General features: G+C 42.3%; 1 protein-coding gene across 2 annotated transcripts in view; it reads right to left on the bottom strand.

Annotated features, from left to right (window-relative positions):
* LOC121328816 (voltage-dependent calcium channel subunit alpha-2/delta-2-like) overlaps positions 1-25,916 on the bottom strand; it is a 185,657-nt gene that overhangs the window by 14,650 nt on the left and 145,091 nt on the right. The window contains exons 11-23 of one of the 2 annotated variants that reach the window (XM_041273897.1): positions 23,825-23,983; positions 19,489-19,599; positions 17,498-17,576; positions 13,276-13,325; positions 8,395-8,484; positions 7,553-7,618; positions 5,792-5,866; positions 5,129-5,203; positions 3,800-3,871; positions 3,281-3,352; positions 2,577-2,638; positions 2,217-2,293; positions 1,092-1,112 (exon numbers count right to left, since the gene is read on the bottom strand). In XM_041273897.1, the coding sequence (XP_041129831.1) occupies positions 1,092-1,112; positions 2,217-2,293; positions 2,577-2,638; positions 3,281-3,352; positions 3,800-3,871; positions 5,129-5,203; positions 5,792-5,866; positions 7,553-7,618; positions 8,395-8,484; positions 13,276-13,325; positions 17,498-17,576; positions 19,489-19,599; positions 23,825-23,983 (1,009 nt within the window). The remainder of the gene's footprint in view (positions 1-1,091; positions 1,113-2,216; positions 2,294-2,576; positions 2,639-3,280; positions 3,353-3,799; positions 3,872-5,128; positions 5,204-5,791; positions 5,867-7,552; positions 7,619-8,394; positions 8,485-13,275; positions 13,326-17,497; positions 17,577-19,488; positions 19,600-23,824; positions 23,984-25,916) is intronic. The other variant, XM_041273898.1, reaches the window with a different exon arrangement.

Genomic DNA, 25,916 nt, shown 5'->3' with positions numbered 1-25,916 from the left:
TTTGAAGGCTGTGCTTTACTGGAGAAACAGGTTGAATCTGTATCTGTGTAGGTAAATAGGAAGAACATGATCTATTCCACTACTCCAGCACTGGATTGCTCAGGGTTTTATTTTGTGTACCAAATGCACAGCATGTTTGGTATTACGTGTGTGGGGTTGAAAAGTGGTAACGAAACAGCACTAGCTGAAACACGTGAAAGTTGAGACATAGCGAAATGTGTTAGAAATCAGTGCTGGAGATGCAGGGACAATGTTTAGCTTGTTTACTGCTTTATACAACCAGGAAGCCCTTGGGTCGCCTGCCTCAGCGTTTGGAATAATGAAGGCTTTGCTGTGAGTGAGTGTGTAATGTGTGGTACTGTAATTCTGTTTTTGTTACAGATTTACATTAAAAAAAAAAAAAAAAACACACACACACACACACACACACACACACACACGCACAAAACAAGCTACCGTAAAGAAAGAAAAAAAAAGTTTTTGCAGCTTAGTTCATGTAGCGACACACTGGTCCTTTGGAAATGATAAGTAGACTAGGGTCCATCATGCACTCCCTGAGTTGCACGGACACCTGGCTAGTTCTCTCTGAATAGCGGTGTGACATGTAGGCCTTGTTGTCTCTGCAAGATTAGATAACCAGGGTACGAGGAGAGAGGGAGCGACAAGGGATGGGGAAGAGGTAGAAAAGGAGAGGGACAGTTGGCTAGACACTAAGGCAAATCGGAAACCATTTACAGAGAGGAGGGGAGCAGGGAGGAACAAAAAGGAGACAAGTCGAACTGAGGAACCAAAGCAGCTTCTACTCCAGAGATAGTGTGACAACTTCAGCGGCGGTGAAACTTTATAAAGCCATCGTGAGGAGTACAAGACAGGTTACTTCGTAAGGGTCGGGAGGAGGGAGTGAAGAAGTAGGGTCTTGGAGGCAAGGCGGGCAGGGGAGATAGGCAAGCAGGCTGGGAACTGTGGAGGGAGGGAAGGAGGGAGGGAGGTTGTATGGGGGTAGGGAGAGGGCGTGAGGGTGTAGGAGTGGGAGGGAGAGAAAGAAAGGGTGGGGGAGTGGGGGTATGTGGACCAATATTGAGTATACTTGCCCTTGTTAAAGTTGGTTTGCACTGTGTGAGTCCATCACAGAAGAGAAAGCAAGAAAAAAAACAGGGGGTCGGGTGGGAGGGGGTCACAGACAATATTTTATTCAATTACTGTTTGAATAAAAATATTGTTTCTCTTTCTTAAAAATCAATCATACTGAAAAAGAAAACAACAAAATAAGTCTTGCAAACACACCAAGAATAACAAAAAAGAATAATAATAATAAGAATAATAATAATATTAGGAAACAACATCGATAACAACGTTAAAAAACAAATAAATGAAGGATTAAAATATAAGGGCAAGAAAATAAGATTCAGTAGCAAACCAACAGTTGCAACAGTTAAAAGAGAATGAGCCAAAAAAGAAAGAGAGGGAGAGAGGAAAGGAAGAATAGAGAACAGGTGAAAGAGTAAAGGCAAGAGGGAGTGAGAGAGAAAGAAAAAGTGGGGGGGGAGAGGGAGAGAGAGAGGGGGGGGGGGGGGGGGAGGGAGATAGAGAGAGAGCGAGAGAGAGAGAGAGAGAGCAAGCCTCCCCTTCAGGCCCAAAGCGCTACATTTTTTAAGACACATTCATGCAAAAACAGGGCAGACTTAAAAAGGGACTGGGGGTGGGAGGGGGCTCTCAGAGAATGATTCCAGAGCTAATAGTGAAGCAAGTCCAGTAAAAACAACAATTAAAACCAGTCAAAAAATACATCCAGACAGTGAAACCAAGAAGAAACTGAAATAATAAAGAAAACATAAGAAAAGAATAAAACACACAAAGACACATAGTGAAAAGCATGCCAGTTTTCACAGCATTGTATACTTTCAATATAGCTGCTTCAGAATCATTGCATGGTAGAAGGTGAGAGCACTCTGCAAAATAATAGCACGGTAACCATTATTTTAACAAGTTTATCAGTCTTTGGACTTTTTTTTAAGTAGAGCAAAGAAGTGAAGAAAAGCAAAGCATGGGCCCCGTATGTATGTTTTAAATCTTGTTGAGCTGGAAGCCTGGGGCTCGTTCTGTCTATCTTTCTTGGGCTTGGTTAGTTCGAACTGTTCCTGTCCGGCTTCAGTGGCTGATTAGTGGCTCTGAAGGGCAGGCGGAGGGGGAGAGGAGGCCGCATTGCCAGTACTTACACTGAACCTGCAGGATCTGGTCACTCAGGTTGGCTCGGATATAGTGGAAACTGTAGGGAGGCAACACCAGCCCCAGGCTGCAGGGGGCAGTGTGGGACAGAAAAGAAAAGATTATTACAATTGAAGCTGTCTGGTGCAGCTAGCAGGTGTCATCTTAAAATTAGGCAGTTCTTTTATTGACATCTGGGTTTAAAAAACAAACTTAACATTAAACTGTCTGCCGGGTAAGAGAGTTGAAATAAGCAACTCCCCCTCCCCGCTTGTTTTAAAAGCATTCGTCATGATAAATGATAATTTTCCGATTTTGTTCGTGCAATGGTGTTCCTGTTTGAGATCTGAGCTCCCAGGCCGCCCTCTTACCTGTAGTCCGTGCCATTTACCGGAGCCCATGTGTACGTCCGTACCGACTCATCGATATACCTCTGGGAAGAGACAGCGGAAATCTGTCATTGTTCTATTCTCAAGACTCTTCAGATTTTCTGAGACTCCATTTGTAACACTATCAATTTCTGGGTTTGTGTCATAAGCAAATACATCCAAAGACAGAACCAATGTTCTGAGGAACCACAGTTCTAGGTTGCACGGGGAGGGAATTTATGTTACATTGTCCTTGTTGTTGTCAGAGGCAAATGATAAGCATATGTACTGTATTCACAAAGCAGTTTGCTGCTAAGTAAAGTTAAAACAAAAAAGGTTCAAACAAAAGCTGCTAAATATCTGGGGAATTTCTTTTGTAAACTATAAGCTATACTGCTATACTGTAAGCTATGGGGTAAATGAACATGAAGCGTTCTGAGAAAGTGTCCTCAGTGAAAAAAGGTAGTTATCAAAATTGAATCCACTGCAATAGTGAAAGGATTCCATTTTACACAATAAAACTGAATTGTATGAGCAACGGAGGAGGAGGTCAGGGTGACCTAAACCCTCTGAAGAGGTAACATTATATCCAACAGATCAGCAGCTGTACTGGTACCATACTGGGGTGCTGCTGGCAGAAAGGAAAAACAGCTCCATATGAATCAGAATACAAAGCGAGCGAAGGGTATGTTCTGCAGCAGACTTGCCTCATCGATCGATTTAATGAGGGTTCTGATTCTTTTCTCTCCCGGTTTCCCATCAATCATATCACGACGGATCTGAAGAAAGAGAACTGAATGAGATCAGGCTGAGTCCATGAACGGCAATCTCAAGACAGGACAGCTAAACAGTGGAGAATTGGGATTCCACAGGGAACAGTTTCCAGTAGTTAAAGCTTGTGCTCAATGTTTGATGTGCTCTGTGCTTTTTAATATAATCTGTAAGAGCTGTAATCATCAACCAATTTCCCAGTCTAACCCCGAGCAGGTGATAATGGGTTCAATACACACTCAAAGGTTTATCATTCAAAAACACGAAGCTAACAAAATGCATAGAAATGAATATATAAACTAGAATACACATTCATTCTAAAGAAAGAAAGGGGACATGCATTTCTTTTATTAGATTGTGACATTCCTCATCACAAAATGAGCAGTAGCTATAACGTGGCAGTGAGACGCTATCAATCAATACGTCCGTTTCCGAGATGAGCCCCTTGGTCCTACCTGCTGCTTGTTCTCATCCTCGAGCTCTGCATCCAGGAGGTCCAGCGTGACCGGCTCTCTGAAGTTAATGATCTGGGAGAGAAGAGAGAGGGATCACTGTCCACCAGGACCTGCCTCCTTCCAGAGTTCACTCTCAACTCTTACCTTTGAACCGAAAGGCACGTTTCCACCGCAGAACCAGAGCACAAGTCAGTCTCACCTTGCTCCAATATGGAACTGCTCTACAGCGTACACACATAAAGCATGCATGACATGCAGCTGAATTATTGCCTGTCAAGGTTTTTCAGGTACTAGGTTAATTCAGTGACATGCATTCTGTTTTAAAACCTTTCCTCATCTGACCCCTCATTAGGTAACTGAATTTCTCCATCACAGCCAGCTGGAGAGCCCGATTTCTGCCAGCAAGCCATGGTCACAAATGGGGCTGGCAATGTGGCAATGGAAATACAGCAGACTGATTTCAAACCACTTTCAACTCAGTCCCAACGGCAGATGGAGACAAGGCTGGTCCACATTTTACAAGGTCTTTGTGCATCCTGCATCTGGGCTTGGGCTTAAAAGCCTACTGGGCTTGTAAGAAGGACTAGACCTGATCCCTGAATTATTAGCAATGTTTTTTTAGTTTGCTTGAAAAGAAGTCGCTCCCGAATGTGTGCCATACTTCTCTACTCTTTCTCTACTCTTTATTGGTGCCTTTTTTTCCAGAAAGAAAAAAACATTACCAAGCCAGAAACACACAACTTTAAAATTACATTTTCTTATTCTTTTTTTTTTTTTTTTTTTAGAATTGCAATTCCCTTTCAGAAAAAAATATGACATAAAATACATTTAGGAAGGAATTAGGTTTGAGAACCTAGCTCATTATGTACTTGTACAAGGAACCTAACACACCCTGTCACAAACCCCAAATAAAATCACTTGTGCTGATTTGTTTACCGGCTGCACTCTATGTTATTAGCAAAGGGAAGTGCTGGCACCGGGTTTTGCTGATGTAACTTGCTTTACTTTGTTGCCCCCCCCCCCCCCCCTTCCTCCCCCTTTTATTTTCCAATTCCCTCCCTCTTGTGGCTCTCATGATGAATGGGTCAAATTAGTTCCAGCACCTCTGCAGCTATCCGGGTTGCTCTGTTTAAAGCATTTCCCTCTTCAATATGATGGATTTTCAGACACCTTTTCTCACCCAAACGTGCTTAATAAAAAGGGTGCCTGCTTTATTATCATTAAGCAAGCCGTTGGCTGTTCTGCACAAGTTCAGAGAGCTGAGTGCGGGCCCTGTGTGGAGAATGAGAAGAGGCCTGGGCTGAGGAATCGGGCCGGATCGGACCTTACCTTGGGCTGCAGGTTAGGGTGCAGGAGCACGTAGCCATTCGGGTCAACAGCATACATATATCCATTGGCTCCCAGCTGCGGTGAAAGACAGAGAGAATCAAAGACAGAACCTCAGCTGTACTGGTGACCATTGTTCCACTGTGTTTACGATCATCACCAGCATTTTTGTTGTTACAGGACCCTTGTCTCTAGACTTTTAAATCACATTTAAAACCACCCCTGCTAGCTCTGGATGTGCTTGAATGTTATGTGACTCGTTAACATTGTGGTCTTTGGGAAAAGTGCTTGAAAAACTGCCTCTGCTCTGCTATCTTCCCCCTCTCCCGGTCTTTCAGAGAACAATTCATCTCAAATGATCTTTCCTGCTGCCGACTCCACAAAACAGATGAGTAATAAACCCTCACACTGCTCTTGCGATGCTGCCCTGACATAGTAAAAGCAGGACCCGAGAAATTAAATGAAGACATTTTAATGCCAGGGTATTAGTTTCAAAGACAGCATTCTTACAAGGGGGTTAGGGCTGTGATATTGCAATGCTGGTCTGTCTCCAGTGTGAGGTGGAACCCGACCTATTCCTAGTCATGTGGTGAGGGAGCACACACACCGAGTCAAGAAATTATGCTCTTACTGTAACTCGATGGGCAGCGATTTTGTCTTACGTACGTTGTATTGAGGCGTCAGTTTCTTGATCTCGTTCAGGGGGATGTCCACTCCCATCACTCCAAGAAGAAGCTGGTTCTGGAAAAGAAGACCAGAGATCCACAGGTTACCAAGCCTCTGAAAATGTCACCACTGTAGTACCATTCTAGTAATGCCTCTTACCACTGTGCCAACCATTGCCCCTCAGCACAGAAGTGCAACAAAATCTGCACTGGAGTGGTTGTCAATGCTGGACGTATTTGTGTTAATGAAATGATGGATTTTGATACTGCGTTCTGCTTTTTGCTGAATACTTTTAATAAAACAGCACTATTATGAAATATAACACATGCATCAAGCTGGCTTTCTGCAAACAGTCGTTCATTTTTATATCTGAATCAGTTTCTCTATTTAAGTAGTGCAAACGTTTCAGGGAAGCAAAATAGACCAGACCCTTTGAAGCAGCGTAAAAAAAAGATTTGTATTTAAAAATGAATTTCTTGAAAGATATTACAATACCCCCCCCCCCCCCCCCCCTTTACCCCTCTCTCTTGCCTCAGGCATTCCCAATTGGAATTTTATATAGAACACGGAACCTGCCCTTTCTCACTCAATACCTCTCTCCCTGGTCTTCGTAAAGCAGTCACGTCTCTCAGCTGAGCAGACGCTGTGACATTTCCTAGCCACACTGAAATATACAGGAAACCCCGGGGGCACATGTTGAAATCAATCAATATCCATGCCATGTGTAAGCGGCTCAACCAGACTCGACCACATTTAATAAATAAATAAATAATAATAAACAAACAATTATGTAGGCAGCAGCTTTTTTTTTTTGTCTTCTGTAATCTCAGAGATTGCTCCCTGACCTTGAAACGCTGATTCACGAGACAAGCGATTTGATACAGGGCAAGCTAGGTCCTCCGATGTTCAGCTGTAACACCTTCTCCCGTAATCTCATCTCTGATAGTCATTAACAGCACGGTACGAATGGGTGCTGGTTTTAATTAAATGCTTTGCCAGTTAAAATACATTTTTAAAAACAGTTTCCATAAAACAAAAACACATTTCTCAAATCATTGTTTGTGTTGTACTGAAAGCAATTTGCAGTGAGTACACAATCTATGTAATTACAGTTCATTGACCACAGGGGGTCAGTATTGCTCCAAGAAAAAAATGTCCAGGAAGCAGGAATTTCTTCTGCAACAGCTGGAGAGCCTGGAAGGGGAACTACAATCTTGGCAATTATTTTATTTCTGCCTGAACACTTCAAACTTTTCTCCATGTTTGGCTGACTTTCATAATATCTCAAACAATTGAGCCAAGAACGTCCAATGCACTGTAATTATTTGTAATAATAGACATACAAGATGATCTGGCTGATGCTTTTTTCAGACGATTAGCAAATCACAGAAGTAAAAAGAAAGTCTCGCTGGCTATATCTGTTTCTGGACTATGTCATAATATACAGGGTGTACCACAGGTCAGGGATCATAGGAAACATCATATATTGTACTGGTTAGGGTGTTCTCTGCTAAAAACGAGCCTGTTGACTATCTGCACTGCACTTCTGAATTCATTTGCATAAGTTTGAAAATAAACTTATGTTCACTTTGTTTCCAAGCAGCATTTATTCCATAATACTGATTAATCCCACAAATGGTGATGTAATGAACCAAGTGTGTGTGTATGTGTCTATATATATATATATATATATATATATATATATATATATATATATATATATATATATATATATATATATATATTTATTGAGTGTCTTACCTGCATGTTTCCTTCCATGGTGAGGTTGAAGACTGGCATCGTTCCAGTCACTACCAGCCCCAGACCCTGCCGAGACCCAAAACAGACTCTTGTTAATGACCCTGTTGCTGCAGAAAGACCCCCCGCTGGAGCTCTGAACTCAGGGGGTCAGTGACTGATACCCAGCTGAAATGATTCCCAATTCCTCCCCCCAGCCCAGCCTCACTGCACCGAAGAAAGCAGCTGGAGAGTTCATGGTGTAATCTGTCCACCATGTTGTCAGGAATCCTTGCTTTATGTCAGTAGACTGCCAGGGAATGGTACCCCAAAATTCACTCTATACTTGTCTTCTTTACTACGGATTACCCCAACAGAACTTTGAGACTAAAGATGAAATTGCTCAAGAGGGCGGGGCCAGATCAGCAAGTGGGCGGGACTACATTTTGGAAAGGGGCTGGTTCTGCTTTTGATGCAACCGTGCCCATTTTCAGTCAGCCCCTTTTCTGAATTCTGCACACCCCTACAGCTCTTTGTCCTGTCCCTTTGTTGCAGATTGGTACCCTCATAAGCGGTTTACCTAATTGTGAAAACTGGACAATGAGTCCCTCAGCCTTACTGCATACATTTTGCTGAATCTCTATCAAACCAGTTGTCCTGAAATTACTTTTAAAAAAACATCCGCTGAGTGAAAGCAACTCCTGACTCAGCAAGCCTTCTTATTAAACACAGATGCAGCTGAGATAAAGCTGTTATTACAGCAGGGTTGTCTGGGGGTAGTAGTTCAGTGCTGATGCACACTAAGGAACTCTTTGGTACAGAGCTGGGGACTGGGGTGGGTGAAATTGGGGGTAGCTCTCTATTACCAAGGCGTCCTGGTAGACGTTTGTCCACTGAACCTGCTTCGCTTTCTTTCCAGCCAGGACCATGGGGCGTCCCAGGACATCCAGATACTCCTGCGGGGACACAAGACACACACCTCCCATCATCAGGAAAATCATTGTTATCTACTGAGTGGTCAGCACATCGACGCCGGCATGAAGCCAGGCAGCACTGACTGTATTTAAGAGTCCTTTGAAACGATGGGTACAAATTAAGTAGTCTGCATGCCAAAGTGGTGCAGAAATGAAATGGAAACTCCGGCACAAACAGCGACAATGGGAAGAGAGACCAACACAAACACACCTAGAGGGTTGGAATCAGAGAGAGAGAGAGAGGGGAGGAGAAAGACAAAGAGAGAGAGCAAGACAATTTAGTTCATATTTGCTAAAGCACACACAAACCAAAACCTTGATTACAGCATCGTCTCGCTTGCGGAGATAACCCAGATCCTCTTTTTCTAAATTACAGCCTGTCCAAAACTCCATGGCTGGCATCTCAACCGGCACTAAATCTTCCTGAGCATTCCACCTGTTCCCTTGATGCGACAGATAATTACAGAACCAAATCACTTTACCTGGTTGATCTTCTACTGCGAAGCTAGCTGCTCATTCCCTGCAATCCTTCACTGCTGGCCTGCCTTCATCTCTTCTAACAAGAGGCTCTCACATTTTTTAGTGGCTTCACTGTAGAGTCCTGTTTGTCATCTAGCTCTCCTGTCCATTTTTAAATGCTATTTAAACAGACCAACCCCGCCGCCCTTTAACTCTATATATGCTGGGTGTTTTCCCATGCCTTGCATGGTTTATTTTCTTATCATCTCTAAATACAGTAAAAATACAGCAAAAGAGCAGCTTTATTTATTAGATATGTATTAAGATCTGTAGATGTTAAAAATGGATCAGTCATTGACTAACCAATGAGGCGCTTGAAGCCCCACTGTTTTGCATGCCTAGTTTCGTTAACTTCCCTTGAACAAGGTGCTGACAAGCATAACCTGTGCTGTTATTAGCTTACTAAATCTCATGTATACCAAACTGTGGGGAAATATTTCATTAATTTTCTGACAGGCAGACCTTTTACACTATGTGAGCAATTTTCAGCAAACTGGAACATTCATATTAAAAAAAAAAAAAAAAAAGTTACCAGCTCATTACATCTTGCCACTCAAGTTTTGACAACTAACCCCCGCCCCCCACCTTACTCTGCCCAAGGGAGCTGCTTAAATCACCTGCCATGGTCACACTAACGTATTTTAAATTGGAGGCATTTTACTGGAGAAGCCCAGTAGACTGGAACACAACTGGGCTGCAAGCTTAGGCTACACAAGGGCTCAATAAAGTGTGTTTAGTTATTAGGGAGAGTAGTCTCCCGGAGCTCAAAGTTCATTTGCCCTGCAAGTGTTACAATGGCTTCTGTGGTTTCGGCAGTTTGTTAAAATAATAAGAAACAGACAGCCTTCTGTGCTAACATTTTGTCCTTTGTTTGTTCATTTGTTAGTTTGTTTTTTCTCTTTCTTTCTTTCTTTCTTTCTTTCTTTCTTTCTTTTTTCATTTTCTTTCTTTCTTTCTTTCTTTTCTCTGGTGGTTTGGTAGGTTTATCATGTTGCATTTGTACCTTTACAAGAGAGAACCCATAACCACTCAGAATAGTTTACCATGGTTTGCTATGTTTTTTTTTTTTTTTTTTTTTTAATAAGCTTCACCACACTTCTCTGTGCTTCTTTACAATGCTTATCTATGCTTTACCATGAGTTTGTTTTGCTTTATTACACTTTGCTGTGCTTTTACTATGGGAAAGTTTTATAAGGGAGACCTCAAACTATGGAGAAAAGAGACAGCTAGACTGCATACCTGCAGCCTGCACAGCTCTATGCAAAGTCAATCAATTCTTTGTGAAGAAGCCATCGATACAGTTATTACAGTTTGGCTTGGAAAGCCATTACTGCACGTATTGTAGGGTCAGAGCTGGCTCTTGCTGGGCGACAGGTGTGACCCTGCCTGAGCCAATGCGGTTAGCGGAGAATAATCTCCCGACAGCACCAGCCTCAAGTCTCTGTGCTCAACAGGGCAACTTTTCTTTTCTCATGTTTAATTTAAAACTTGCAGCCCATCTTGAGGTTTGTAAAAAGGACTGCGAAACCCGCCTCGATCGGCTCCTCTAACCATGCGTCTGATTGAGGGGTGTCCTGGAAAAACTGGATATCCCTCAGTTTCAGAGTCAACTCATTTTGCTTCTGCTTTTAACCATCAAAAAGAGCTGTCTGGCAAAGGAGCAAAAGATGCGGTGGAAAGACTTTATAACCCACAGGACTGCAGCTAGCTAATTAAATGCTCAATCAATTCTACAGTTAATTATACAGCTACAGTATTTCTGGCAGGTGACACTAAGGAACGACACTCACATTTCAAACTGGGTTATCTTGTGCTGTGTATATATTATAAAACCCATTAGACAGCAACATCAGCTTACATTTATACAGCTCCTTATCATGCCGTGGTATCTCAAAGCACTTGTCAGCGTCAGCATCTTTCATTTCTACATTTCTGTTCTTTTTGCTGGGAGTATTCTCAAATAACGTGCTGGTATTGTCTGTATGACAAAGCGCTAAATCTTTCATGTTTTCTTTTTGTTCTTGAACCAACATTTCAATCTCCTGACAGCAAGCATTTAAATTTCTTGGAGCAGCATGAAAACCAGCCCAGCTTCCAGTTCTGCACAACTTTACCCCAGCTCTGACCATTGCATTTCTACAAGGTTTTCATGTGCTGCGTACTGCAGTGCCGGGATGACTACTGTCCTTCGTTGAAAATTAAATAGTGTGTCTAAATATTTTTTCTTTTGCAGGTGAATGAAGATAAATGAATACACATAAAAGCCTGCTCCCCAGCTCTCTGCGCTTCGCTCTCCCTAACGTGTTTCTTCAGTAAGGCTAATTAGATCTGACAGGAGGAAACATTACTCTCCTCACCAGGCTCAGGGGTTAATGGGCTGTCATAACGAGGAGCGCTGGGTCACAGCGCTGGAAATCTGCGCTCCCGACACGCCCCTAACCTTTCCAGGGCACTGCTGATTGCCCTGGTTTTTAGTTACTTTTTCCATTTTTTAGTTTTCAATTGGAATTTGACCAAGATTGAGAAACTGGGGGATAATTCACTAGACAAGGCAAAACAGACGAGAGCAGGCCTAATCAGACATAGACACAGGCTATAACAGCTCCAGTCATTTATCCAAGCTGAATATTATTATGCAAGGGCTTTTTCATTCATCAAATTAATAAATTGGTTTATACACGACTTGTGCAAATGTGTTTTGTAATAAATCTATGAAATATGATGCATTAGTTGATTACATTTTGCTTTATCTTAATTATGAGGTCAACGTGGCATTTCTTTTTTAAATAAATCTGTAGGCGTTTTATCCTTAAATCTTTTATCCTTAATCCTATTAAGATTCAGAAATGTGGTTTGCTTGTTTGTTTTTTTAACTACATCTGCAGGTTTTCATTATTCTGGCTGGCACGCTTTCCTCCCGATTTTGAGCAGTGCTCCATCTGCACTCTTAATTTCATGCTTCTTTTTCCTAATTTCACCCCCACTTATTCCAGCGCAGCGCAGCTTGACAGGGATGTGATTGGGAGGGTAACCTGACTGTTTCCAGCACTAACTGAAATGAAACACGAGGAGGGGCACAAGCTGCTCTGCTGGTCTGGTATAACAGAGTTAAAAAAAACACCTCCTCCCTGCAACTGGTCCGGCAAGCAAGCCTGCATCATAGGCGACCCCCGACAGCCTGTCACAGCTCATATCCAGTGACACGGTATGGCTGTAGACCAGCACAGCACAAAGGCACTGGGATCTCTGGTCACACAATGAAGCCTGCAAGCAACAGACTTGACAAGTCAAACTCTGTTGGTTTGTGCAGGACAACTGAATCTGCAGTAACAACTATGTAACAGAATAGACAGCTGTGTAATTACAGCTAGTGTTGTGGAAATCAGTGCCAATGCAGGATGCAGGGAGTGTCCCTGTTACTGAATCAACACTATCACGGCTTGTCTGTAGAGCCCCTTGAGCTGCATGCATGTGAGGGGTGCAATAGAAAGGTTGTGTTGTAATGTGCTGGTGCATGCATGTGCAAGCATGTCAGAGCGTGTGCGAGGAGACTGTGACCACTTCTCTCTCCATCTCGATAGCCTCCCCAATCCAGAACAGCATTGAGCCACTATGCACTCCTTAAATTGCGGGAGAGCCTCTCTGAGTGTGGAGCACGGCTGATTAGAGAAGAAGCTGGATTAATTAGCTGCCTTTTAGTCTCTCTCTCTCTCTCTCTCTCTCTCTCTCTCTCTCTCTCTCTCACTCTCCCCTTTCGTCGGCTGTGCTCTGTGCTAAGTGAAGCTGTGGAAAATCAGGCTGCAATCACAGAAAAGAGGGCTTTGCGCTTTCTAATTACCTCCCCTGGTCAGCCCTGATTGCATTTGCTATGCAAAGGCTTCAAGCTTCAACAACTCCCCATGTGAGATCAGGCTGGAGTGTTTGCAGTAATGGATCTGGGGATGTGTGTGCGTGCGTGTCTTACACAAGTGCGCGTCTGCGTGGACTTATGTGTGAGCAAACCATGGGAAAAACAACTGCAGTGGGAGTGAAGTGAGTCGGCAGTTCAGCTGTACTCTTGCTAATGAAGCCAGGACTCTCAAATTGCTACTACAGTATTGCTACTGAGCAGTTTAAAGGACAGTCCAACACAATAAATACCAATCAAACATGGCCTTTGTTGATGCAGTCTTCCCATTCTGTATTAGCTCAGTACTAGCTATCTGTGCTCTGTTATTTGGGAGTGCAATTGAGCAGTACAGATGGCAGGCTCACCTGGGTGTTGATTCGAATAGCGCCGATTGAGGGAATCTCATAGTAGTAACCTGCGGAAGACAAAGAGCGGGGGGGGTGTGAGTCAAGCTGCACATTACCTACACCCAGCAATAATACATGTACAATGAAAGCACTCATATTGAAGTGCACCCAGATATTCTGAATGTCTCTCAGCATTGGGGTTTGGATACATATGAATTCAAAGCTTTAAAACTTTCAACCTATGAGATATACTTAAAATAACACTTAACATTTTTTGGAGCAGTTTGTCCAAACCAATCAGCTGGATGGATTCTCTTCATAACTGATGCCATCAAGGCAGGTACAAGGAATCCCAGTTTTAAAAGAAACATGTTTGAAGGGTTGGAACAGGAGTGACCAGAGGCTTGCTCTAGGTACACCACAGCCTGCTCGGAGGGGTTGATACCTTTTCAGATGTGGCCTCAGCTCAACTCTTGCTGTTTGAGCCACTTACTTACAAGACTTTGGAAACCTGAGATGGCTTGATTTGTTAAAAGTTCTATCATGTCACCTCCAAGTCTCCTCTCCTGAACTGAAGGAATCAGGCTCAATGCAGTGTAGACAGGCTTTCTCTGCAGAGGTACAGTCCCGTGCTTGAGATCACTAACAGAGATGTTCTCTAAATGTCCTTGGAAGTGCTGTTTGTAAAGGACTCTGTGGCTCGCTCTCATACCTCCCAATACATTACCAAGGAAGATTTCTCTGAATATAAGCGCGGATGTCAGCCGCCGGCCTCCACGGCCCTTGTGCTTTGTGTGCTACAGCAGGACGTCTGGAAATCAGAGCCTGAAATCAGGGCTATTGTCCCAATTCTGAATTTCTGAAATAAGTCTTTTAAAAGCAGGCTCTGTGATATTAGATATAATCTGTTCACATAAGTTCTTCCTGTTCCATTTAAATCACTTTTCTGTTTCAACATTCAGCCAAAATAAATAATAACAAAAAGCAACTATTGCTTTAAATGTTATTTAAAGGGAACTAAGGCATTTATAAGAAACCTTATAATTACTTTATAACATGATATAGCATTCGTTAGATGGGTAACACATTCCATTAAGTGTCTCTAATTACAGTGTGTTTACACAGCAGTTATTTTGTAAACACATGTGTACTTACGCATCATTATAATGTTATTATGCATAGTTACAATGTACTTAATGTGGAAATCTTTTTACACAATATAACCCTGACCCCAACCCAAAAACAAACCCAAACCCTTTTCTGATATAATTGTGTACTTACATATATTGTACAAAAATATTTACGCATTGAAGTAAAGTGTGCCGTGAATTCTCATCCGTTGTGATATACTGGAAGCATTGTCCAGACAGTTTTCTGCCCAGAGCTGCTGTACACAGATGTACAGTGCTGGGGTGGGTTGCTATGACTCAGACTGGCGAGCAGTGGCTCTGCGGTAGGACAAACACTCATTTGTAGCGGTTCAGACATCCCCCCAACACGAGCAGACAGGCTACTTCATCAGGAAGAGAATATATGAAGCTGAGAAAAGTCACTTTTAGACTAATATTGTGGGGGAAAAAAAAGGGTCTTCACAATCGCATAGTGAGCACACAGTAAAAAATATCTGCATAAAATCAAGAGGTTATCGGATTAAAGCCAAATGCTGGTGCAAAAAGCAATTATTGTGCTTACCACACAGGGTGTGGCAGGCTGACAGACTGACAGAAGAACAGACGGACAGACGCAGTTAGCACATACGTTTCCATAGTTTTTCAATGAACATCCTAAAAATGTACTGATGAGGAAAGAAAGTAGGGGACACTCGACAATGGGCAGTGTAGTGTGATACACTGCAGTTAGGGAGTCTGTCCGCTGTCGGTGAGATGAGATGAGCTTAAAAGCTCGGAAAGCACAAATGCAGACGAGCCCGGCTCTTTTGCATGGTGGTAAAGACGCTCCCTTGCAGTGCGCGGGGTCACTGGTTCACAAACAGCCTCTGCCCTGTTACAGCAGCAACACAATTTTAGTACTACCACCACTTGCCACAGAGGGTGCTGTTATCTCCAGCTTACAAGACAAATCGCCCTGCTTAAATGCGCACTGTCCAGCAACATAAAACAGCTTATTTAAAAAGCAATTTTCTTTTGGTATGGTTTGTTTATTTTCTGCAGACTTAAGAAAAGGGATAATCCATATCATAAGCAGGCTTTCACATGAATCAGAAGATACTCACTCATTATGTACAAAAACAATTTCCTTACTTAATTCCAACTTTACAACAAGCTTAGTTTTTGACATTTTAATTAGGAACCGTTTGAACATCGCATTGGGTAGAATGCTGCAGTACAGTACCTGATTAATGAAACTCACTGTGTAAAAGAGGCATCATTAAAATAAAGCCAAATGAAGCTTGTCTTGAAGAGGTGCTACACAAAACACAGCCGAGTGCGGATTACTGAGAGACTTCTTTTCACATCAGTACCTGTTGTAATAATTAGTGGATTCATACATTATCAAATGATATTTCATTGTCAGTGCCTGATAATGAGCCACCAGGGAATATCCTCTAAACTATCGGGTCATTAGAAATCTGACAGGGAAGCGTAAGGTGAAGGTAAATAAAGGTTGTGATATTTTTAGACACAACTGAAAAGATTTATCAAGGCCTTTACACCAGACTGCAAAATAATGTTACTAAACAAGCAATATAACAGTGCAGAAGGTTAACTGAGGCACCTGGATGGCTGTCTGAAGCAGTTTCTTATTTTACTTTTGTAATATTTAGTTTTATTTTCCTTTCGCAAAAATTGTGCGAATTGCCTTTTTATGCAAAAATACGCACACACACACACACACACACACACAAATGCTTTGCAACAAAAGGAAGAATTGTCAGCAGCACACCAGATCGACTACAGAATTGAGTCATTGAGTTCATTTTTTTCTATCAATGTTGAATTAGTTGTTACAAAAAAAACAATAAACAAGAAACAGCCAACCCATCTTACTACAGTGTAATAACGAACAACAAACACAAAGAACACACATTGTTAGCACGTTACACAATGTAACAACACGGTAATAACTGGGTAGCTACCAATGGTGTCTGCTCTTACATGGTAACTACTGGTGGAATATGTGTGTATTTGTAATTGCATCAGGTAACAGCAGTTACCATGTACACACAAAAAACCCCTGTTATTACATAGTTACTACAATATAATTACGTGGTTATACATGTCTACTAATCTAAAGTGATACCAATGTTTCTCTGTGTCTTTTTATTGTTATGCCACTGCTAGAATCTTTCTTCTAACTTTCATGCATTAATTCATTTGCAGTACATATTCATATTTCCCACAGGAATGGCACATGGTGTTTCCAAATGCCTTCCTGTACTTAATTCAGTCAGCGCACAGCCCTTCTCTGATTGCCATTCTGGCTATGGGCAGTGAAGGCATGGCTGTGGCTCAGAGTGATTTGCCAATTGGAACCAAGACTCAATCGTGACTTGGTAGTTTCCAAACAGACAGCTTGACTGATCATTGTTTATACTGGCATGGATCCATGCAGCACTGCAAAAACCCTCCACTCAGGACACAAAATATCTGCTTTGATTAAGCTGCTGAATGGCAGGAAAAGCAAACGGCTCCTGTCCACTCCAGCTGCACCATGTGAAAATCAAGCTTGTCAGGAGGCATTCTGTAATTCATTATCTCGAAAGGGGAAATAAAATGAAAGCATGTGTTCTTTACTGGTCTGGGACACACGCTGCTCAGTTTCAATAGAATTTACTCTTAGAATTCAGTCTGGAATGCATCCTATTTGGCACAGTGCATGTCCATTCCCTTTGAGAATTCTAGGACACTGCCAGAGAATGCTGTCCATTCCAAAGAATACCAGAACCCACTGCCAGGGGTCGCTCTTTTGCAACTTTCTATCTGGTCAGCAAAAATACAAGGTGTAAAAGACCTGAAGTTTCATATGACAAGGTATCAATCAAACTTGTTTGACCTTATCACAATCCCATCCTGGAAGACAATCTCAACCTGTTTTGCTTGGATTAGCAAAAGCTGAACTCTCTCAAGTCTGTGCTTCAAACACTATCAAATTGGTGGATTGATTAACTTCCTCAACTGGCACATTTACTAATGGTAATGCTGCCTAATGTCTGTGCTGAGCAGATTCCTCAAAGAGTGCTGTTGCTAAGGGCAGCTCGTTGCTAAGGGCGGCGGGTTACCTTTGTTGGCACAGGCCATCCACTGCAGGGGGGTGACGTCATAGTTGTGCTGTCCCACTGAGAAGGTGAAGACTCGTACCTGGAATACACAGACAGACAGAGAGAAGGTGAGACTAGCAAGTACTTATCGACAGCTATTCAATAAATCCATTTATTAACAGGAAACAAGAAAAGCTGTCCTCCCTCATGTTTACTATTGCGTGCAATTGACTTCCGCAATGTGGGTTCAGGAGGAATGTAGGAGAAGTCGGATCAGCTCGGATTGGTGGTCAATCCGTGCTCGGAAACGAGATACAATACAGTTTGTGTGGACCAGCATGGATGTGAGAGCTGCTCTATGGTGTTGCATTAGGGTTGAACGATGAGATGTGTGTCACTGAATGAGAGGAAGCTGCCAGGCTCTCTATGCTTGATCAAGATGTTTGCAATGTCAATGTCACCGTAGCCCCACCACACAATATGGAGAGATTACATTTTAAGGGCCCAGTCACTCCAGCGCTGATACAATACAGGCACAATTTGGTTTCAAAGAGAGATTTATTGCCTGTTTCTCAGGTCAAGGTGAGCAAGTGATATGGCGAGTCGGTGACAGGGTATTAAAACGCTTCATTAGGGACACTGTGATTTATACCTAGTATATACACATCATGAGAAAGAGGCCCTGTCAACGGGCAAGGGAGAATTTACACAGGGAAAAACAGACCTGTAAACGGTGCCTTATACTTCGGTCTTTGGCTTCCAGAACTTTATTGGCCAGACTATTAAACTTTAAGTGCCCCACTGCCCTTCTGAATCACAATGACGGGAGCCTCAGTTTCTTACCCTCTCACTTGTCACAGGCACTAAATGCATACCAGTGGTGTACCTACTATGTGTATAGACTGACTGACAGAAGTCTACGTTTGAAAGCTCTTTGACCCTCTTGGGTGCTGGGCATGGGAGACCCCTCCACCCCCTCCCCTCTCTCTCTCTATCTATCTCACACTTCACACTCTTTTCATTTTCAATCTGTTTCCCCTCCACTAGTTCTCTTCTTCTTGCTCATTAAGTGGAGTTATGACAGGGAGAGATAGATACTGTGTGTGTGTGTGTGTGGGGAGGGAGAAAGAGGGAGAGGGTGACAAAGGAAGGAGGGATGGAGATGGGCAGACCAGGAGGGGGGTTTGGGAAGAGACAAAGAGAGAGATAGGAAACAGACATTCAACATCATGTCCTGTGCACACTACCAGCTCAGATGATTAAGTGTCTAATTAAGTATCGGATCAGAGCAGCTAGCACATGCGACCAATCTTGCAGCACCAGGATCTGCAAAGGAAGAGGGTGACAGGGACACGGAGAGGGTGACAGGGACACGGAGAGGGTGACAGGGAGAGGGAGAGAGTGACAGGGAGAGGAGTGAAGCTGGCAGCAGAGTGACTTTTTATTTTTTATTTGCTGATGTTGTTTTTCCTCACAGGTGTGTGTCAGCGTGGGGCAGTGCAGAGCAACACACAGAGACAGGTGTGCGAGCCTTATTTATCAATGCAAATAAATGGGGTTGCGCAGGTGGAGGAGGGTTTGTGTAAACCTATAATTACTTTATGACACGCCTTACAGATTTACATTTGTAAGATGGGTAGCACATTAAGAGTCTCTAATTACTTTGTATTTTCATTGTAGTTACTTAGTAAATACTTGTATACTTACACATAATTACAATGTTATAATGCACTTAACGTGTACATTTTTTGTAGGATCTACTGTATGAAAGTACATAATTGTATCAGAAATGGGTTAGTGTTAGGAGTGGTTAGGGTTAGGGTTAGGATTAGGGTTAGGTTTATATCATGCCAAAGGCACTACACATTACGGATATTGTAACAATGCATAATACCATTGTCATTATGTGGAAGTACACATGTATTTACTGTGGAAATTCTACATAAATGCACAGTAATTAGAGACACAATGTGTCTTTTCTTTTCACAGAGGTCGTTGTCGACATGACTCACCGTTTTGTTGGGCCAGTTGTACTTCTCGAAGACGTCCTGAACACGATCCTCTCCGCCGTCCGTGAACATCATGATGATCTTGTTGCAGTTCGCCCGGGGGGCGCTGGACCTCTGTGGGGACAGAGAAACTTTACAGCAGGAGGTTTAGATGAGGAACTTTCACTGCTTCCATGTTTGTAATAGGATTGTTGCAAAAGGATTCATTGTAAAAGAAAACCATTGTTGTTAAAGGGAAAGAGTCATGTTGACTCTTTCCCTTTAAGAACAAACCAATTAACTCATTGTAATAATCACCTTTTCATTTAAAATGAAGAAATAAATAAGGTCCTGTGTTTTTGTTTGAAGATGTGAAGTGAGTGCTGGTCGTCTTTAACCAAAGCACTTGGCATGAATGCTGTGAACTGAGACTTGCCTGCGCTTCACTATGCCTTCACTATGCTTTATTACACTTTGCTATGCTTTCACTATGCTTTATTACACTTTGCTATGCTTCCACTATGCTTTATTACACTGCTTTATTACACTTTGCTATGCTTTCACTATGCTGTATTACACTTTGCTATGCGTTCACTATGCTGCATTACACTTTGCTATGCTTTCACTATGCTTTATTACACTTTGCTATGCTTTCACTATGCTTTATTACACTTTGCTATGCTTTCACTATGCTGTATTACACTTTGCTATGCGCTCACTATGCTGCATTACACTTTGGTATGCTTTCACTATGCTGTATAACACTTTGCTATGCTTTATTATACTTTGCTAGCATTCACTATTTGTTATTACACTTTGCTATGCTTTCATCATGATTTATTATACTGTGCTATGCTTTCACTATGCTGTATTACACTTTGCTATGCTTTATTACACTTTGCTATGCTTTATTACACTTTGCTATGCTTTCACTATGCTTTTTTACACTTTGCTATGCCTTCACTATGCTTTTTTACACTTTGCTATGCCTTCACTATGCTTTTTTACACTTTGCTATGCCTTCACTATGCTGTATTACAATTTGCTATGCTTTATTACACTTTGCTATGCTTTCACTATGCTTTATTACACTTTGCTATGCTTTTATAAGGGTATTCACTGAAGCTCAGGGAATGAGATGTTTACTATCCCATAGTTTATAGGGTGCTCTCTCCTGCAAGATTTAATCTTTCCAAGCACTCAGCAAAGACTTAATGTCTGACTGGAAACAACGTGGCCTCTAATGCAGGCTCTATTTCTGTCTCTGACGTCACCTAGTGACAACCATTAGTGTGTAATGCAGTGTGGTCAGCAGCTGCTGCTGCTGCTGCAAGGCTTTCCAATGCTTTACGCCTAGCCATCCTGAGCAATCATTTCACTGCCGACAACTGGTCTGCTAGGCTGCATTGTTTCAGTGCATCACCTGCGTATCATATAGAACACTGCCAGCTTGCACGGAGCAGCTCGGTGACTGCAGTGTGGAAGTTACTCAGTCAACACATAAAGTACCAAATACATCTTTCTTTGAAAAAATCAGAACACAAGCTGTATGTACGTAATTTTATAGAATTTAGATCAATATATCCTTTGTCTTGGCTACAAACTACTGTGTCCTATTTTGAGGCCAGTCAAATTAGACATGCCTGTAAATCAGTCTGGTGAAATTTCATGCCAACTATGAAGCTCAACACATAGAAAACGGAGTTCAGTGTGGAAATGAATCATTTTAAGCTTCAGTTTCTTATTTTATATTGAGTCATCAACGCATCTGAAGGTCTAAATCTGTAGAATTAACAGTTACATTTAGACTTAACATTTGCACATGAACACAGTTATCATAACAATATACAGCAGTTAAAGAGAGAATTCAAATAACAGGTAGATTTCAGTTTAAAAAAATCTCCCACAAATTACAAAGTAGCCTGACCTCAAATGAGGACAATGGCAACTAATGGGTGCAGTGTAGAAGGTTGGGAGTCTGAATAACTGGACTGCAGTATGGAAGTGGGGGGGGGGGGGGGGGGGGGGCAGGTTCCTAACTAAAAGAGAATGGGATACCATTCTGCTTATAGTGCTGCTAGTGATTCCTTTAGGCAATACAGTAGTATTATGGTAATAGCACCCCAATGGTGTTTTCTAAATGCTTTGTTTGAGGGTCTCAGCAGCTCACTTCAACCTCAGCTCTCTGTCTGGGGACCTGTTTATCCCGCCGACATATCTATCTATGTATGTATGTATGTATGTATGTATGTATGTATGCATGCTAGCCCCGTTAGACAAAGCCAAAAGCAGATGGAGGCTGGGGAGGAGGAGGGGATGTGGCGCACAGCGGGAGCGTAACGGATTGAGACAAGTATAAATCCCCTCCTTACCGATCACTGAACTGAATGTTTATCGAAGGACAAATAAGATACTAGCTACTTAAGTGAACCATTTGTTTTACGTATTGAAATCACCTAAAATATGCTTGATTTAATCCAAGGTTAAAAGTGAGTTCCCTGCCTGAACCACCACTTTGCTTAATGAGTCGTTAAAATTTGATTTTAATTGCATTCACAATTTTTCTTTTCCATAGCATACACTGATAGACATCTGTTGTAATTGCGTTTTTTTAATTTTTTTTATTGGGATTGTAACATTACAGTGCCACAGACTGGACTAAAGTGGACCACACACACGCATTGATGTGTATGCTGAGTTTGTCTGCTTCAGTCTAACCACTGTAACCACTGTACTTCACATGGTAACTTAACCCTCGAGAACAACATCTGGTGGGTATTTGCTTAGTCCACCCCTATCGTGGACCATTGGTGTCTGAGGCTGTCTCCTGGGGTTGAGGGAACCTGACCAATTGTCTGTTAATACTAGCGGCACGTATTGTATCTATACAATAGCGTTCAAAGCAGAATTTAATAGATTAAACTAATAAGTGGTAACATTGTTCAAATTTGAAACATGGTCTGGTCTCATCCTTGTAGTGTAACAAGGCAGTTCATTTCATGTTTACCTTAATTATAAAACCTCACAAATGAATGACCAGTGTGTATTTGTTTGTGCCATTGTGATATCACTGGTATGTCAAAATATAAATACGTTACCAGTGTGGTAGCATTCTATCGATGGCTCCTCCCCTGGATGCTGGCCTTGCCTCTCAGGACAGAACCACTGCATACTGGTGTCATTGAACATTAAGAAAAGTTAGCTGAAGCCTTGGCCTCTTCAGGCTACAAGTAAGAGACCGCCAAAATAATTCCCTTTGTACTCAAACTCAGGCGTGTGGAAGAGAAAGAATGGTGCATTATTAACTATAACACCTACTGCATTAAAAAAAGGAAGTATCTGGGGAACTATCTTATTATCAGATGAAACTTCAGCAGTTGCAGTATTGTACTTATCCTTTCAAGAGAGAAAAAAAAACACAGCTGGAGAGCTTTCTTCTCTGTAACAGTCAGCAATTAAATGCAATAAATATGTGTAAAACAGGAGCGAGCAAGAGAGGACCAATGAACTGTTTTCAATAATAATAATAACAATACAAAACCCAATTAACTTGGAAATGGGAAGAGAAGAGAAACTACAGAATAAAGGCGGAGGGTGGAGGTTTAAATGTGGATATTAATCAATTTCATTGAGCCAGATATGAACTCGAGGGGTTTTGAGGGGAATCTAGTCAGATAAAAGAAAGCAGCAAATTGGAGTCGGAAAAGCCGTGCCTAAAATAATACTGAGTTACAGAAAAAATAAATGTTATCAGTCTGATTAACTGAAGCCACCAGGGGTTATAAATCTCCCCACATGACTGTAGCCCATCTGCTGTCTGGTAGAAGTCTTTTAATGGTGAGCTGGGATTTTCTCTCCCACCAGAATGAGGGCATGTGTGCGCGCGCGTATGTGTGTGTGTGCATGTGTGTCTGTGTGTGTGTGTCTGTGTGAGCGTGTGTGTGCGCGTGTGTCTGTGTGTGAGTGTGTGTGTGTGTGCGTCTGTGTGCGTGTGTGTGTGTGCGTGTGTCTGTGTGTGAGCGTGTGTGTGTGTGTGTGCGCGTGTGCATCTCTGTGCGTGCGTGTGTCTGTATGTGTGTGGGAGTGTGGTGTGGAGTGCTGTGGTTATTTACCATTGTATTTTTGCACAGTATTTTTGCAGTTTTCCCATGTTTATGGTATCCATTTACCATAGTTTACCCTGGTTTGCCATGTTTAATAATATGCTTTACCATACCTCGATATTCTTTCCAGTGCTATACCATGCTTTTACTGTGCTTTATTACACTTTGCAAGGCTTTTATTACAGGAACCTTTCAGAAGGGCACAGAGGTGGAGGTGCAATACTGTTCCTCGTTGCAGTGGTGCTGTGCACACTTACGTTGAGCAGCTGGTTGAAGGCGAACTCTAAGCCGGACTTGTAGTCAGTCGTGCCCTTGGCCGTCATGTTGTCCACGTCTCTCTTAAACATCTTCTTGTTGCGCACATTGGCCTGGACCAGGTGATCGAAGCATGACACCTGCTCGGCCGTCTCGCTGAACTGCTCAGAGACAGAGACAGACAGGGAGGAACAAGGCAAGCGTTACAGCCAGGTAAGAAATGCACAGCTCATCTGAACAGATCAATGAACACAGGCAAAACGCTGACAGGTTGGGGTACCGATATACCTATCAATGAGAGCAATGATTGGGACTGCCACCTTGCCAGGGAAACTGAACACCACCTCTCTAAACACTCAATGCTATCATACCATTGAACCCCCCCTCCACACGCACACTCTTTCACCTCTCTTTCACCCTCTCCTGGGGGATGATGGCAGTCCAACTTTCAAACACAGCGATCGATCCAAGGACTCTCAAATTGCAGCTACAATGCAGTGTGTGTGTGTGGTACATTATGCTGCAATCTTTACCATCAATCATGTTGCATTGATGTCCTTCGCTTCAGCATCATGTACCCTGAAACCTCCCTAGGGCTGCATTTCACTTGCAAGGTTTTTGGATATATGAGTACAGCAAGCTCTTTATTATTATTACTCTTATGCCAATTTATAGTTACAGTTCTGACTTATTGTTGCCAATGTCCATAACTAAAACACTTAAATTTACCCTATAAAAGTTTACCACACTATTTGTGCATGGTATTTTTGACCTTGCATAGTTGTGAACAACACTAGTTACAGCAGGTCGCGATTAAAGCCCTTCTGGTTTTCGCACAGAAAAGATGATCAGCATGGTACCGAGCATACAGAGAGAGAGAGAGAGAGAGAGAGAAAGAGAGAGAGAGAGGGAAGAGTAAGAGAGAGAGAGAGCAAGACTGTCTGGTTTACACAAGGTGAGTGGAGGATGAGCAGATATGAAACAATTGATCGTAATTCCACACCTCTTTATCAGCACAATGAAGAGCCGTTTCCCTGAGCGTGCTGCTCCAGTATATACACCTGTAGACAGCAATACTCACAGCTGAGCCTGGAGACAGTTAGCAGTGCAAACAGCTGCTGTGTGAGAGAGCGTGCTTTGCCACCTCTGCTTTAATTTGACAGACATGAAATAACACTTTGCTACATCTTAATAGCGTCGAAATGATCACAACTCCGAGGGGCCCTGTCAAAATATGTGTGGTAACAGTTGAACGGCAGAAAAAAAGATAACAGAATTACAAATCGAGGTTTTTGTACGCACAGGTTTCAAAGGGATGGAAAAGCTAAGATTTCATAATTGAGATACCTGTATATCCATGTGGGGAGGCTTACTGTAAGCATCTAAGAATTGTCACTTTTTACTAGAATGAAAAATTATGTTGCCCCCAGATTGAGATGTAAATGTCTGACAAACCATTATTAAAAGTAAAGTTAAAAACAAAAATCAAACTATGACATGCGTTGTTTCTGGAAAAGTTCCAGGGATGTACAATTTTTACAAATTAGTACCAGTAATACCAGTAGTACCCCCATTAGCAAACCCCTTTGTAGGGGGTGGGGTCATATTGCAATGCAAATTATTTGACTGGGTGACCTTTTCCATAATGGGCCTCCCAAAACAACATGGTGCCCCCCCTGTAGCACGCACGTTGCCGCCAGGCCTTCCCTGGCATCTGTCTTGAAGATCTAAAACATCTGCGATAGCTGGTTTATATTTTAGGATGGTTTTACTTTCAGATTCAGTGCTGTTTCAAAAGATCCGTACCTCTATGTGCTGTACACCTCAAACTTAAAGTGTGCTTCAGCGACATCCTCTAATCTGATGTTAAAAATGTAACACACTTCTAAAACTCAGTGTGAAGTGTAAAAGGGTAAACCAACAGTTTGGACAAACAGCCCCCCCCACCCCACCCCCCTCTGTGGTGCTGTGTCACGTCAGCCCTGTTTTCCAGCATGCTGCAGTGAGGCGAAGCCACAGCTCTCTCGGGAGAGTGCCTGTTGTTTGAAGGATTATGGAGTTTTATTGGAGGGACCGAAGCGCTCAGGGTATGTT

This window comes from Polyodon spathula, chromosome 16 (genome assembly GCF_017654505.1).
Source record: "Polyodon spathula isolate WHYD16114869_AA chromosome 16, ASM1765450v1, whole genome shotgun sequence".
In the NCBI taxonomy this organism is placed as follows: Eukaryota; Metazoa; Chordata; class Actinopteri; order Acipenseriformes; family Polyodontidae; genus Polyodon; species Polyodon spathula.
The sequence above is the reverse complement of the archived record's forward strand: the minus strand, read 5'-3'. Positions and strand labels throughout refer to the sequence as shown.